Source organism: Arvicanthis niloticus, chromosome 7 (genome assembly GCF_011762505.2).
Source record: "Arvicanthis niloticus isolate mArvNil1 chromosome 7, mArvNil1.pat.X, whole genome shotgun sequence".
NCBI classification, from domain to species: Eukaryota; Metazoa; Chordata; class Mammalia; order Rodentia; family Muridae; genus Arvicanthis; species Arvicanthis niloticus.
Window position 1 is genome coordinate 21053350 of NC_047664.1, and position 17317 is coordinate 21070666.

A 17317-nucleotide genomic window follows, 5' to 3' on the forward strand; every position below is an offset into this window, starting at 1 on the left:
CAGCTCCTGGTTTTGTTGATACTTTGTATAGTTCTTTTTGTTTCTACTTGGTTGATTTCAGGCCTGAGTTTGATTATTTCCTGCCTTCTACTCCTCTTGGGTGTATTTGCTTCTTTTTGTTCTAGAGCTTTTAGGTATTGGTACAGAGACAGGCATGAAGACCAATGGAATAAAATTGAAGATCCAGAAATGAACCCACACATCTATGGTCATGTGATCTTTGACAAAGGAGCTAAAACCATCCAGTGGAAAAAGGACAGCATTTTCAACAAATGCTGCTGGATCAACTGGAGGTCAGCATGTAGAAGAATGCAAATCAATCCATTCTTATCCCCTTGTACAAAGCTCAAGTCCAAGTAGATAAAGGACCTTCACATAAAACCAGATACACTGAAACTAATAGACGAGAAGGTGGCGAAGACCCTCGAATACTTAGGCACAGGGGAAAAGGTCCTGAACAGAACATCAATGGCTTATGCTCAAGAATTGACATATGGAAACTCATAAAATTGCAAAGCTTCTGTAAGGCAAAGGACTCTGTCAATAGGACAAATGGGCAACCAACAAAATGTGAAATGATCTTTACCAATCCTGCATCCGATAGAGGGCTAATATCCAATATATACAAAGAACTCAAGAAATTATACTCCAGACAACAAAATAACCCTATTAAAAATGGGATACAGAGCTAAACAAAGAACTCTCAACTGAAAAAATTCGAATGGCCGAGAAGCACCTAAAGAAATGCTCAACATCTTTAGTCATCAGGGAAATGCAAATCAAAACAACCCTGAGATTCCACCTCATCAGTCAGAATGGCTAAGATAAAACACTCAGGTGATAGCAGATGCTGGCAAGGATGTGGAGAAAGAGGAACACTCTCCTCCATTGTTGGTGGGATTGCAAGCTGGTACAACCACTCTGGAAATCAGTCTGGTGGTTCCTCAGAAAATTCGACATAGCATTACCTGATGACTCGGCTATACCACTCCTGGGCATATACTCAAAAGATGCTCCAACATATAACAAGGACACATGTTCCATTATGTTCATAGCAGCCTTATTTATAATAGCCAGAGGCTGGAAAGAACCCAGATTCCTTCAACAGAGGAATGGATATAAAAAATGTGGTACATTTACACAAAGGAGTACTACTCAGCTATTGAAAATAATGAATTCATGAAATTCTTAGGCAAATGGATGGAACTAGAAAATATCATCCTGAGTGAAGTAACCAAATCACAAAACACACATGGTATGCACTCACTGATAAGTGGATATCAGCTCAAAAGCTCACAATACCCAAGATACAACTCACAGACTACATGAATCTCATGAAGAAGGAAGACCAAAGTGTGGGTAATTCAGTCCTTCTCAGGAGTAACAAAATACTCATGGGAGCAAATATGGAGACCAAGTGTGGGACAGAAACTAAAGGAGGAATTCATCTGGAAACTGTTCCACCTCTGGGTATCCATCCCATCTGCAGTCACCAAAGGTAGACACTGATGTGGATGTCAGGAAGTGCATGCTGACAGAAGCCTAATATAGCTGTCTCCTTAGAGGTCTGCTAGACCCGGACATATACAAAGGCAGATGCTCACAGCTAATTATTGAACTGATCATGGGGTTCCCCAATGGACGAGTTAGAGAGAAGACTGAAGGAGCTGAAAGGGTTTGTGGCCCCATGGGTAGAGCAACAATACCAACCAACCAGAGCTCGCATGGTCTAAACCAGCAGCCTGGGAGCACATAGGGAGGGACCCATGGCTCCAGCTGTATATGTAGGGGAGAATGGCCTTGTAGGGCATAGGTGGAAGAGGAGGTCCTTGGTCCCATGAAGGCTGAATGCTCCAGTGTGGGGGAATTCGAGGGCAGGGAGGTTGGAGTGGATGGGTGTATGGGGGCACATCCTCATAGAAGCAGGAGGAGGGGAGATGGGATAGGGGGTTCCTGGGTGGGGGGAAAGGGGGAAAGGGGATTAAAAAAATAAAAATAGTCTATTTTCAACCTATACAAAATGAATGAATGAATGAATTAATTAATTAATAAAAAAGAAGAAGAAACAAGAAATGAAAATTGACCATTAAGAGGGATTTGGGAGAATGTTAGAGGAATAGCAGGATACAAGTGATAGGACAGGGGAAATGGGAAAAACAGGCATAGAGTGAAGTGGAAAGTTCTGGTTTCTTTGGAGAGACAGTTGTGTCCTGTGATGTTTTTCTGGAAACTGTCTTATGAGAGTACTTTTTGCTGAAGCAGACACATGGGAGGATGTTTTACTGAGAACAGACATGTGGTGTTTTGCTGGAGCGGATGCTTGTGAGAACACGTGTTTGAAAAGGGCAAAAATGTAATGACAGTAGATGAAGCTGTATTGGTACACCTTGCCACTTTTTGCTGGTCATTGTTGTAACTTCATAGAGAGAGATACACAAAAGAACTTCTGGTAGTATTCCAATTCCCACAGACTCAGGTCAATGTGCAGAGCCTCACGGTTTCTTCTGGATAGAACTGTAGTTGCTGACTTGTGAATTATGTTTACAAGTGGACTGAGCTTTTGTGACTGATTCACGTGAACTGTACTGCTGATATCCTGACAATGCAGATTGGATTTGCTCCAAAGAACTATTTCTAAACAGGTCCATCCTCCTATGTTCTGTTAACCTTTCCTTTCCACTATCTCTGGTGGCTGGTGGCTTAGAAGAGAGGTTAAAGCACGTAAGTACACTTATTAAAGCAGGTTTGGGAAATATCAACCTGAAAGAGGGAAGCAGGGGGAAGGAAGTCAGTAAAGAAGCAGAGTGAAAGAAGAAAAGACTCCAAGAATGTCTGAAAAAGCCATAGAGAATCATATTATTTTTTGCTTACCTAAAATTATATTTTACACATAGAAGTATATGTATATACATATGATTTTTAATGAAGTTATGCCACTTGGGATAATAACACTTTCCCCATGAGACATATACTAATAAATATTCCAATACCAGGTATGAAAACACCCATTTTGAGTTGTTGTTCAGATTCTCCAAACAATATGAGCTAGTGCCATTGGCCTTGCTGTTGCCTCCTACAGTTCGAAAGTAAGTCTCTATTCCTGAAGATATCTGTACATAGCCAACCTGTTCTACATAGCAAGTTCTAGGCCAGCCAGTGTTACAGAGTGAAACACATACTCCCCCTCCCTCCCTCTTTCTTTCTTTCTCTCTCTCTCCTTCACACACACACACACACACACACACACACACACACACACACACACACACAGAGTATTATGTCTATTTGTTGAATTACTTCTATTATCAGCTATTCTATATTGAAGTATCTCAGTTTTGTCTGCCACAACTAACAGACTACCCAAGTTGGGTAGCTGAAAACAAAGCAACCCAGAACATTATTTCACAGTTTCTGAAGGTCAGTAATCCTTGGCTTGGTGACTGTGACTCAGAATCTAAAGAGCTATACTCAAGGTGTTTTCAACTATTAAAGTCAATTGAAAGCTGGAAATTAAGAATCTGTTGGTATGATTTGGGGAGATAGCTCAGCAGTTAGGAACATTTGAGGCTCTTGCAAAAGATCTGGGTTCAGTTCTCAGCACCTGCATAGTGGCTCACAACCATCAATAACTCCAACCATCCATAACTCTTTAAGACTCCATGGGCTGCAGGCACATACATAGCGTACATGCATATACACAGGCAAAACACTCATATATAAATAAACCTTTAAAAACAAACAAACAAAAAAGAACCTGAATGTAGATTGTGGATGGTTGTGATTTTTCTATCAGCACCTATCTCTCTGATATCTCATTTTATAAAGACAGCATACTGAATGATACCAACAGGCCCTAGAACTTAATTACCAACCTTAGGGGCTATGTCTCCAAATATACTCATATTTGTGATTAGAAGTCACATGTGAATTTTGTGGAAGAAAAAGACAAAATTTAGTCCCCAATACTGTTAAGTTCTAGTTTTCTGCCGAATATCCTTACATTCTTAATACTCTTAACCCTAGTTCCCTAAGTAGAACTGGGTCTGATCTAGTTTCTCCTCTTGTAATTTTTTCTCTACTTACTTACCTTTCTGTTAGTATTGAAGCACCCCAAGGATCCATGCTTGCTTTTCAATGAATTTTCAGTTCATAGTGTCCTCTCCCAAGGGCATGAAGCTCTGATGTTCCTTCAACGTTGGCAGCCGTTTTCTCCTCTTAACACTTGCTACCAGCTTTCTTAATCCCACTTTGTACACTGTATGGTTCTCAGTGGATTCTCACAGCTTCTGGTCCACCAAGTATTCTTATATTGATTCCAGTTATAAAATTTAACACACACACATATCTCTAATTTCCAGAGATTTGGCACAGAAGGAGATTTACTCTGTTTACCCAATTGACTATCTTACAGAAAGTGCAATTCATGTATTAGTTAACTGGTCTGAGTCAAGACTTCTGACTAGAACTAAAAGTTTAAGCTCAGTTTGAGTCACTAGAGTCCAGAAAGGCACATACATTCATAACATTGAAAATTGTAATTATAATGGATTAAACAAAGGCCAAGTCTTATTTCAGAAGTTAGCAGGTATAAACCTCCTCTGTGTGTAAAGAGTGCCAAAGAAGCAATTCTATGTCAACTTGATCACCAAGCAAGTGCCTAGGAATAGCAGATGTAAGCCGTCCTACAAAACCATGCCAATGGAAGACAAACTACCCAACAGTATTATGCCAAGGGAAGGCACAGATGGCTGGAGAGCAGCAGTTGTAGGTCTTTTTATAGCATTATCAGATGGTACATTTGACATTCCAACTGGCCTTGTGCCAGTGGCCAAGGTAGTTAGAGATGCCAACATGAGGATGCTCAGAAGGCACACTCATCATCATGCCATCTAAGACAGGGCCAGAGAAGCAAACCTGGGTGGCTTTTATGCCACAATGAGCATAGCAAAATGATTATTTCTTATGTCATTATAATAATTGCTTTGGAAGGGCTACCTGAATTTTCAAACTCAGAATAACGTTCCAAAGACAGGAAGCTAGAAGCAATATTTTGTGACCAAAGCAATAAACTTTCAAGCCACACAGATTCCACCCAGAGAAAATATGGGCAGTGAAGAATCTAGAGTTGCTGCAGTAAACAAAGACGTATATTTCAAAACAATGTCTAGCTTCCACAAAGTTTCAAGTACAGCTTACAGGTTGCTTTTATATTTCCTACAAAACCAAAACATCAAAATAATGAAACTAGCACTGATGACTTGCACCCACACAACAGTGAAGTTTCATTCTTGGCTGTTACTTAAACACAACAGAAAAACTTTGGATGCATTTAGTGATGACTTTTAGTCTCCTTTGGTCTCCTTCAGGTGACCATCATGCTTTTTAAGAGTAAAGGCTTCTTATAAGAATGACTCTAAGTTTGGGATTCAGTTTAACCTTTTGATAGGCAAGTCACGGGACACTGTGCCCTTGTTTAATACACCTGGTGACAAACTTTTTTATTTGTTCCATTTTTGTTTTATTGTTATAATTATTATATTATTACTTTGGCATTTGTAGTCCAGAATGGTCTCAAACGTGTTTCTCTTATCTCTACCTCCCAAGGCCTGGGATAAAAGGAGTGCACCACCAGCACACCGAGCTATTTGCTCTGTTACTGATGAGTTATGACTGCTTGATTTACATAATGTTTACCAATTTTCTCCATAGAAGTTACTTGTATTCCCTTTGTAAGTAACACACACCTATTATACTTTTAAGAACCTTTAAATAACTTGTTTCTGCTGAACCTCTCACCAGTTATAGAATCCATTAGTAACTTTTGCCTTATATAGTTATAACCTTGTTTGCCAAACTGTGACTTTCTAATTGAAGTGTTACATTTACATTTTCAATTAGATTTATTTTCTTACTTACACATGTACTTGTATGGATTAATGGTCACTCCACACATTCTAATATATTGTGGTTCTCATAAAATTCATTTGAGATATTTTTTTCTAATTTCTTTTTTGATTTCTTCTGAAATTCAGGAGATGTTTTAACAACTGTGATTTAATTTACAAATACCCATGAACTTCAGAGGTACAGCAGGTTACTGATTTATAACTCAATTTCTTTGGTTTCATGTATTGTTTTAAAAAAATGTTACACACCTTATCATATGGCCCTATATATAGTTACTTTGATAAATAAGTGACATACAGTTGAAAATAATGTGAATTCTGCAGATGTAAAAAAAAGTTGAATTGTGTGGCTTCCTAAACATAAAGAATAGTTTCATATATTTTAAATATTCATATATTTTTGCCTACCTTCTCTATGAATTATTAGATCTACCTTTTTTCAGTTTCTCAATTTTTATTTCAAATATTTGAAGCTCAGTTATCTTGTACATAACTGTCATATCTTTTTTGATAAACCTTTACCATTATAAATATTTATTGAGCAAGTGTTTTTGCAATTTTTTTGAAATAATAGAGTTATAAATTCCAACTTTATAAATTTTTCCAAATGATTGATATTCTAAATTTGTATTTTTGTTTCTAATGAAAACACCCAACTGGACATCTTGTTAGTTTTTTCTTTTCAAACCCATGGCTGCTGTGAAAGCCTTATTGCAGGACCTAACACCTGTGTTCACAATGACTTTGCAGTCACCTTTATTTATGAACATTTTTGTACGTCTTTACTTTACATTTATTTACATCACAATAATAAAGCATATCCCGGATATAAGTAAAGAATTACATATCAAACATAACTACAACTTGCCTTGGGCCAGTCTGATAACCTATGATCTTTAAAAAGAGTTAATGTTTACTTTTAAATGGGAAGGTATAAACATTTTTTTAAAATTCAAGGTTTTTTTTAATTTATTTTTATTGGATATTATATTTACATTTCAGGTTTTATCCCCTAACCTCCCTTTCCCTCACCACCTAGGAGCCTCCTATCCCATCCCCCCTCCTCATGCTTCTATGAGGATGTGCCCCCACCTATACCCCACTCCCACCTCCCCACCCTCAAATTCCCCCCCACTCGGTGTTCATTCTTCATGGGACCAAGAATCTCCTTGAATCTCCAAGAATTGCCTCTTTTCATCTACAGACGAAATATTGTGCAGAAAAAAGACACACTTGCGGAATAGTCGACTGATTATATCTGCCAAGACAGAGTAATCAGCCCTTAGTAATTCTGCATCACTAAGGTCTGTCCGATGATTCTGGGCCAGAAGGATGAAGATTTGATGCTCCAATGTTCTGTAGTATAGGGACTGTCCAGGTGTTCAGCGGTCTCTATAAATTGGCTAAGTTTTAGAAGCTATGCTTAGTGCTTCCCATTTCAGTTAACTCAGTCATTCTGGATTTCTGATGGGGTTGAAAACCTATAGTCTCATAGCCAATCCTGGCTATTTACTTTGAGAGAAAAGATCTGAGTGGATGGTTTTCAGCTGACATTCATTCTGAAGAAAGGACATAAGCCAGATTCAGAACTAAGTCTTTTAGTTGAGAGAGATGGCACAGGTTCTATTTAGTTAACAAAAATGATGGACTGGGTATTAGGCCTATCTTGTACTTTAACAATTACAACATGGCAATATAGTTTGTGTTCAATTTATATCTGAGAGAAAAGAGTCTTTTAATTGGACGGAAAGGGGGAAGTGTTGTGGATAGCCCCAGCCTTTTGTTTTCATGGTATTTCCACTCCTGGGAGGGGGGCTGCAGAGGAGGAGTGAATCTTGTAAACCTTCTGTCCAACTGAATTTGTAAATTCACTGGCTAGAGCCAGTGATTGGGCAGTAGAAGGGGAGGTGGAGAAAAATGCTTAGGGGAGGAGTCAGAAGAGGAGGAGTCAGAAGAGGAAGTTGCCTGGAGTTAGGCTACATAGGCGACAGAGAGCTGGGGGGAGCCGGAGGAGCCATTGGAGCCGTTGGAGCTGTTGGAGCCGTTAGTGGAAGGACAAGAAGGAGAAGAACGTGGCTTAGAAAACTGCAGGTTTTAAGGGATCTCATAGCTGGGGAATAGAGTAGTACAATGGTAAATCTGCCCAATCTAGGCTTGCAGTTTATAATCAGAAATATTGAGTTGTGTTTTCCTTGACCAGACTTTTTTGGGTCGGAGATTTACCACAACACCCACCTCCCCTTCATGTACAGATGAAGTCATGGGTCCCTCCCTATGTGCTCCCAGGCTGCTGGTTTAGACCTTGGGGAGCTCTGGTTGGTTGGTATTGTTGCTCTCCTCATGGGGCCACAAACCCTTTCTGCTCCTTCAGTCTTCTAACTTCTCCATTGCGAAACCCTTGATCAGACCAGTGGTTAGCTGTGAGCATCGGCCTCTGAATGTGTCAGCCTTTGGCAGATCTCTAAGGAGACAGCTATATCAGGCTCTTGTCAGCATGCACTTCCTGCCATTCACATCAGTGTCTACCTTTGGTGACTGTACCTGGAATGAATACCCAGGTGGAATGGTCTCCAGGTGGCTCCTCCTTCAGTTTCTGTCCCACACTTTGTTTCCATATTTGCTCCCTTGAGTATTTTTGTTACTCCTTCTAAGTGGGACCAAGGCATCCACACTTGGTCTTCCTTCTTCATGAGATTCATGTGGTCTTTGAGTTGAGTCTTGGCTATTCCAAGCTTTTGGGCTAACATCTGCTTAACAGTGAGTAAATACCATGTGTGTTTTTTGTGATTGGGTTAACTCACTCAGGATGATATTTTCTAGTTCCATCCATTTGCCTAAGAATTTTACGAATTCATTATTTTTAATAGCTGAGTAATACTCTATTGTGTAAATGTACCACATTTTTTTTTTTTTTATCCATTTCTCTGTTGAAGAACATCTGGGTTCTTTCCAGCTTCTGGCTATTATAAATAAGGCTGCTATGAACATAGTGGAGCATATGTCTTTGTTATATGTTGGAGACTCTTCTGGGTATATGCCCAGGAGTGGTATAGCTGGGTCCTCAGGTAGTGCTATGTCCAATTTTCTGAGGAACCGCCAGACTGATTTTCAGAGTAGTTGTACCAGTTTGCAATCCCACCTACAATGGAGGAGTATTCCTCTTTCTCCACATCCTCGCCAGCATCTACTATCACCTGAGTTTTTGATCTTTGCCATTCTGACTGGTGTGAGGTGGTATCTCAGGGTTGTTTTGATTTGCATTTCCCTGATGACTAAGGATGTTGAGCATTTCTTAAAGTGCTTCTCAGCCATTTGAGTTTCCTTAGTTAAGAATTCTTTGTTTAGCTCTGTACCCCATTTTTAATAGGGTTATTTGGTTGTCTGGAGTATAATTTCTTGAGTTCTTTGTATGTATTGGATATTAGCCCTCTATTGGATGCAGGATTGGTAAAGATCTTTTCCCAATCTGTTGGTTGCTGTTTTGTTTTGTTTTATTGACAATGTCCATTGTAAATTCAAGTTAACGTACATGTTTGGGCTTAAAATTAAAATCTTGCTGCTTGTTTTATTTATCCTTTTCTGTTTTTAGATAGAATATTTTTAGATCTTTCAATTTTCTGTATTGAGTTTTGAAGGCATTACGATTACTACTATTACATTACTGTTATATTACTACTGAGTTTGAGCTAGAAGAACATCCTCTACTTGCTATAATAGGCAACTCTAACTTGTCACCACATATCTAGAACCTCAGCACTTGAGAAGAGTCTCCACTGTGCAGCACTGTGACTCCATCTGCTCTTCCCATGTCAGCATCATTTGTTTCATTTTTACATATGTTAGCACAATGTTTAGGATGTAACTTGTACTCTAAATACCCTTATTTAAAGGAAAAAGAATGTGGATCCTTAAAAGTTAATCATACACAAATCAACACATAAAAACTATACATATTTGTTGGGTGCCACATTGCTATACTAATATATGTTTTTGTTTTCTAATATTTAAATGAGAATACATACCTCAAACACTTAAATTTCAATTAATGTGTCAAGTATGCTTTAAAGAATAGTAAAATCAAGAAAAAACCTATTAATTCATATGCTTCTCATTTCCAAAGCTTGATGTTATCCAAGTTCTGCTTTAAACATTTTACCCACACCTTTACTTATTTTAGCTATATCTGTTGCCTCTGGTTTATTTAAAATTATCTTCACTTTACTTTCACCTATGAATATTCTCACTGGATACAGTGTGTTTTCAGAGCTTTAATGTTTTTCAACACATTAAAAGATGCCCCATTACCTCATGGCATGTACTTTCTAGTTAAGGGCAACTGTAATTAACATCAGTTACTGGTGGTTTTTTTTTTTTTTTTTTTTTTTTTTTTTTTTTTTTTTTTTTTGCAGTTATTTTTCATTTCTGGGTAACAGCTCTTCTATTTGGGTATGCTGTGTTGATAGGACATGCCTGGAAACCACTTTCTTATATCTGAGTTCACTAGGGTCTTTGAATCTGTAAGCCATGCTTTCATGAAGCTCCTACTAAAGACATGACTCCAATTCTACAAGTCATTTACATTGTTCATTTTGTTGTTTGTTTTGTTGTTTTTGAGATTTGGTGATTTCTATTCATCTGTCTTTAACTTAATTGACCTTTTCTAAATCAGTCCAATTTTCTCCTGAGCCTAATGGGTAATTTTTCTATAATTTTTGTAATTCTTGATTTTTAATTCAATTTTTTTAAACTTGCAAAATTTGTATTTTAAATTATAGCTCCCATATCTATCTTTTATTACACATAAATTCTTTTCCCACACACTATAATCTGAATACAGTTTCCCTCCCTTTACTTCCTCCTAGTTCCTCCCATCTTCTCTCTTAATCAGATCCACCCCTTTTCTATCTTTCATTAGAAACAAACAGGATAATAACAAAGATAACTAAGATATAATAACAAAATATAACAAAATAAATAATACAATAAAACAAAACCCATCATATCAAAGTTGGAGAAGCCAATCCAACAGAAATATAAAAGAGCTCCAGGAACAGGCACAAGAATCAAACACCCACTCATTCACACACTCAGAGGTCCCATAAAAGTATGAAGTTGAAAACCAATATATATGCAGAGGCTCATGTAGGCCATGTGAGTTTCCAGGAACTTCCTTCAGTTGTCTTAGGGGACCTTGTTGTTCTGGTGTCCTCCATCCCACTTGTCTCCCCACTCCTCTGCCTCCTCTTCTGCAGACAGCTCCTATTGTTTAGTAAGAAACCCACTCAATCATTTTGTTCATTATTTCTTTAAAGTCTTGAGGTTACTGTGGAACTAGAGCTCTTTTTGCAGTGTTACTGTAATTGGCTTCCCTGTGAATATAAATCCAGGCAAAAACAACACAGCAGGATTCATGTGAAATAAAACAAATATTTGTTCTATTTGTGAGAAAAAGAGTGTATGTGTTGGGGAGTGAAGGACTACAAATTGCAGGAGACATATATTCCATCAGATATGCAAAATCCAACAACAACAACCAGAAAACCTGAGGTAACATTTCACTGAGACTCCTCCTAAGCTGACAGCTTCTCAATGATGGAGAACAAGAGTGGTTAGATGGATGAATTGCCAGACAAAGATGCCAGAGTCCTATGCAGTGAAAGGGATCAATGGCCACAAAGAAAACTCAAATGAACAGGTAGGGAACTAATTTGAAGACTAAAGAAGAAAATTATAAAATTAATTGAGGATCTAGACAAGAAAATTACTAAACAAGATGAAATAGCCACTAACTTGGAAAAATCAAGGGAACAATCAGTAAAGAAATCCAGACACTAAAAAGGAGCCACAGAGAAATTCTGAAAATGAAGGAATCAACCAATCAAAACAAACAAAAAACCAAACTAAAACAATAATACACATAGCAGAAAGCACCATCAAGCATCAAGACCAAGCAGAGTGAGTCATACTGTTTGCAAGAAAATGGGTATAGTTACATTAATTGAATTATGCCCATTTCAGAAAGACAAATTATGTTTTCTCTCATTTGCAGTTCCTAGATCTTATACAGATACATAAAGTCTTGGATCTATAATATGAAAGTAGAACTAAAACTATGGAGACCTCAGGAAGCAGTGGGACGCGGATGAAGAGGAGTAGGATATGAGGAGGAAGAGCTCAACAAGCAGCATAAGCACAGAGAAACTTAAAAACCACTTCAGGCGGGCACAAGGGACAGAAGCCAACCAGACTGCCCTGCCTTTGTGAACCTGCTACAATGAACAAATGTGTGATGGAGTGATAGAAAAATAGATAATCAGAGTGTAGGGTGCTGGTGTACAGCCTCCTGGAGCTTATTCAGGCATAGACTCATCTCCTGAACATGCCACCCAGCCACAGGACCACCCTGGCTCTGGGCAATAATGGAGGCCCCAGACAAGGAAAAGTTTACTTTCTGGATTGGGAGTCCTTCAAAGGGCCACTATGGTCCTCATCAGTGATGCCACCAGAGGTAATTTTGGTGTCTGTGGTCCATGCTGCTGTCCCAGGCCAAGATGAAGCCTGAGATTCATGTGGACATATGCAATTTGTCCTGCTGCCTGCTGCCCTGGTACTGTCCTCAGGCTTTGCTGCCATAAGGAGCCATCTGGATGTGAGTGGGATGTGTTGCTACCTGAAGACACATTGAAGCATGCAGGAGCTGAGGGCCATGAGTGGATCAGTGGTTCTGATATGGCAGGGGCTGTGATAATGTCTGTGGCCCACGCTACCATCACAGGGCATGCAGAAGACGGTGGTCTGGGCTGCCAACTGAAGCCATGTTGATATCCATGGGTACCGGAGAGCTGGCCCTAACTCTTGTCTGTATAGTGTAGATGCAGGAGAGTTGGCCCTGACCCTCACAACTAACAGCACAGTGGCTCCAGCAATGGCTTGGGCACAGGAGACCTGGCCCTGCTCTCTGTTGGCCCATGCATAGTGGTGCAGTGGTGGCATGGGCAAGAGAAAAGACTCTCCTTCCCCTTGGGGGCTGGCTACTAGGAGTTTGACTATGGACAACACAAAATAGACTTTTTTCCTTTTACTTTCTTTTTTCTTGGGGGGGGGGCATAGAGATCACAGAGAAGAGGGGCAGACATGGGAGGACCAGGAGGTGAGCACTATTGGGGTACATGATGTAAGATTCCTATTTGGGAACCAATAAAAAAGGAAAAGAATTACAGAAAGATGTCAGTTGTACCTAAAGTGATTGATACAATTCTATACAAGCTTCAATAATATGTCCATGCAAAAACAGAAAAATGCATCCTAAAATTTATGTGCAATCCTAAAGAATCCCAGATACCTAAAACAACCCATGCCAAAACTAACCATAAATATACTATACAAAGAAAGTTACATAAACCTGGCATAAAGGCAGAACTAGGAACAATAGAAGACAAAAAAAAAAAGTCCACACAAAATATTTGTCCATGTATAGTCAAAATTTTTCTGATGAAAATTCCAAAATAAAAAAAAAGGATGCTTACTGGTGCTAACTCTCATGAAGTGATTAAAGAGTCCATGGTTTCACTACTAATGACCTTGAACATTTTCTGTGTTTATGGTTTATTTATAATTTTTAATTTTGAAATGCCTTGTTGTGATTTATGTTGGTATTTAACTCTGGTATTTTACAATTCACTGGTTATTTACTTACATAACAGTATATTAATTCTTCGTTGTGAAGAATGCTGGGCCATCAACATGACTTGGTGAACCTTTCTGCAGTCGTTTCTGTGAGGAGCCGCATTCGCCATTAAAAGATGGCGCAGGCTTCTGCTTCCTGGTTCTTCACGGAAGCTTTACTTGAGAATGCGCCTGCGCATGGCGCAAAAACCGAGTATGACAATTGGATGAAAGATTTGAGCCAATGAGGGATCTGCACGTCTCCCAAAGCTCTATTTAACCAGCGGGCTTTCTGAGCTCGGCGTCCTTCCCTCCACCTCACCATCCTGAGAGCTGTTCAATAAATGCTGTCAGAAGAACCCTGAGTGTGGCGTGCTCCTTATCAGCGAGGTAGCGCGTTACAAGTGGAACCGAAACCCGGGATGAAGCTGAACATTTCGGGGTTTTGACCAGTCACGAAGGACCCTGTTGGCTCACAGAGGATTCAGAACTGGCGGCGCGGAGAGTCTAGATGCTTTTCTGCAAGGTATGGTGGATCTTGTTTGGCTTAACAACAAGATAGCCTATCAGAAGCAGAAAAGGGAGAGAGCGCTAATAAAATAGAAAAGAAAACTAGGATAGAGAAGAAAACTAAGAACGAAAGGCTAATTTGGACAGAGCCTCAATGTTAGAGCTCCAGTAAGCGGGATACAGTGAAGGACACCACGGGAATTGGAAGCGGTCATCCTCACTCCTGCGCTGGAGAACTAGTCGACTGACAGAGCTGGCTGAATTTGGAAGTGAAACAAAGGTGATTGCATAGTAACAAAAATGGGGCAAGAAAAGAAAAAAAATACGCAGAAACAAATGAGAAAAGTTTTAAAGATGCAAGGAGTAAATTGCAGGCTGCTCTGAGTCAAGAGAGCCAAACAGATAGATAAATAAAGGTTATAGTAACGAAAATGGGGCAAGAAATAAGTGAGTAAAAACAGATGAAAAAGGCTTTAAAGACATGAGGAATAAATAGAAGGCTGCTCTAGACAGAGAGCTAAGCAGAATGATAATGTTAATTGATTTAACTTTCAAAATGGGTGTGATTCTGAGTTATATAATTATATTTTTCTGGATAAAAACTCAATGTAAAGGTTTTTCTGGTTACTGGCTTAAGGAAAGGCTAATCTGGAAAAGGTTTTTCTATGAGTTTTCTGATGAGGTCATTAAGGTAGTAGTTATGTCTTCCAGAATTATATGGATCAGACATGACAGAGGTAGGCCTCCAGAACACTAGATTCCAGAGAATCAAAATAATTATCTTGATACTAAACCTTGTTTTGAGATTTGTATATTGCAGAATACACAGCTTTGGAGAATGAATCTTATCACCTGCATGTTCACTGATGCCCTGGACTTCCAGCTGGATGCAGTTAAGACAGACTTCAGATGCTTATCAATTTACCCTTCCCCTCATTCCTCTTCTAAAAGTCAATGCCCATGTTCAGCTTGAAGAAGTTAATGAGGAGTCAGCACCCCAATTCCCTGGACTTGGGGACTGAGGTGGTTAATATTAGGCTGTCTTAATCTGTATAATTGTTACTAAGCTGATGCAAAATTCAAGGATTTCATTGTTTTGCTATTTAGTGACCTCAGCTGTATGGTGCATGTGGTAAAGTGTTTTCACCTGTGTTCTCCTGCTTGTGTATATAAATACCTCCATTCAATATGAAAATTTTACTCGGGCAGCTAACCTTTCAAGAACCTTATCTCAGCAGCTATTGCAGAATTGGACGGCTGATTTTGATGAGACCATGCGACGATTGCGGATTGCTATTGTCCAGATCAATTCTACTCGCTTGGATTTCTCCTTGACCCAGGGACTCTCCTCATGGATCTCTTCGGTCTTTTCTTACTTTAAGGAATGGGTGGGGGTAGGGTTATTTGGCTGCATGATCTTTGGGGGAGTGCTGCTTACCCTCTGGTTGCTCTGCAAATTCAAACAACAACATCAAAAGGATAAGGTGGTGATCATGCAAGCATTGCTTGCCGTGGAGCAGGGATCATCCCCTCAAGCCTGGTTGAATCTGCTTAAACAATGAGACACCATCACTTAACAGGATATCCTGAGGGCTCGTGTTCCCATTGCACCAGGTATCCTAGTGGTGGTCCTCCACACTTCCCAGGGCTCAGGTTCCCATTGCACGGGATAAAAGGTGTGGAGGGTCTCGTACTGTTTAACTGCCTTGAACGCCTATCAGTAGAACGGTGGGCTAGATCGGCAACCTAACAGCCCTCGATTGTTGTTGCAGTTTAATAAGGAAGGGGGAGATGTGAGGAGCCGCATTCGCCATTAAAAGATGGCGCAGGCTTCTGCTTCCTGGTACTTGAGAATACGCCTGCGCATGGCGCGAAAACCGAGTATGACAATTGGATGAAAGATTTGAGCCAATGAGGGATCTGCACGTCTCCCATAGCTCTATTTAACCAGTGGGCTTTCTGAGCTCGGCGTCCTTCCCCTTTTCTCCATCTTGAAGAGCTGTTCAATAAATGGTGTCAGAAGAATCCTGAGTGTGGCGTTCTCCTTATCGGCGAGGCTGTGCGCTACACGTTTCAAATGCTACCATTATTGTAGATTAACTCAAGTACAACGAATCTGCTTTCTATGTTAGGAGAGCAGATTATGAAACAAAGCTGTCCTGAATGATTCTAACCTATCAAGTAGAAACAATTTACAAACATATAAGTTTCAAAGGTTGTCTGAAGCCGACCATTACTATCTTACACACACACACACACACACACACACACACACACCCCTCTTATAATTAAATACTATACAAAGATTTGAGAAGTGAGTAATAAGAAAAACAGACTAGAAACTTGAGTTTCCAAGTCAGTACAGTATGCCAGACACTTCAAATATGTTAACCTATTTCAAACTTAGGCAATTTATGCATTGTTGCCACACTGCAGACAATGAAGTGGAGGCAAACAGAGCTGGGTAAACTATACAAACCCACACTGCCAATAGCTGAGTTTGGAACTGAACCAACAGGCCTGAATATTATTTTTAAAAGGTCAATATGAGGGCAGTGGTCCAAGGAGATGGACCTAATGACCCACCTCTGCCACTTTAACCTTTACCCTGAAAGCTGGCTTACATCCTAGTTTGCACTCTGCAGCCTCAGGTCTCCCTCTAAATGAGGAGTAGGCAAACAGAGACAGGCAGCCAAATGTCACTAAAGAAAAGATGCTTTTCTTTTTTTCTAGTTTAAAGCAGTGTGGGGGAAATCACAGGGTTTTTTTTTTTTTTAATACAACACTTGAAAATATTATATTAAAATTATTGTAAATGAACCTTTACAGGAACACACTCACTGTACATGGCTGTGGCTGCCTTCACTCTATGGTGGCAGTGTTTAAGTCTAAGGCTTGCAAAGGGAAATACTCACAACCTAGTGCTCTCCAGAAAGGGCTCACACAGCTGTGAATTCTAGCCAGCTTCTAGCTCACACTTGAGGCCTCTCTAGTCTCAGTTGTCTGTTTTCCATCACCAGGGTAGTGTCATGCTGTACACCTCTGTCTGCTTACCACCAACAGATAGCATAGAAAAAGCACCGCTTTGTATCACCTGATGTTTTTTTTTTTTTTGCTTTTTGTTATTGCTTTATTATTTATTTATTTATTTATTTATTTTAGATAGTCTCACATAGCCCAGATTGGACTCCAAATTGCTATGCAAACCAAGGATGAGTTTGATCTCTGGTCCTCAT

The 17317-nt window shown here is 39.5% G+C and overlaps 1 protein-coding gene across 21 annotated transcripts in view; it reads right to left on the reverse strand.

The window, feature by feature from the left end:
- Wdpcp (WD repeat containing planar cell polarity effector) overlaps positions 1–17317 on the reverse strand; it is a 265444-nt gene that overhangs the window by 90801 nt on the left and 157326 nt on the right. The window contains exon 14 of one of the 21 annotated variants that reach the window (XM_076938065.1): positions 10296–11165. The exons of the other annotated variants lie outside the window; for them this stretch is intronic. Within the exon in view, the coding sequence (XP_076794180.1) occupies positions 11088–11165 (78 nt within the window). The 3' untranslated portion in view covers positions 10296–11087. Of the gene's footprint in view, positions 1–10295; positions 11166–17317 lie in introns of those variants that run through there. 21 annotated transcript variants of the gene reach the window in all.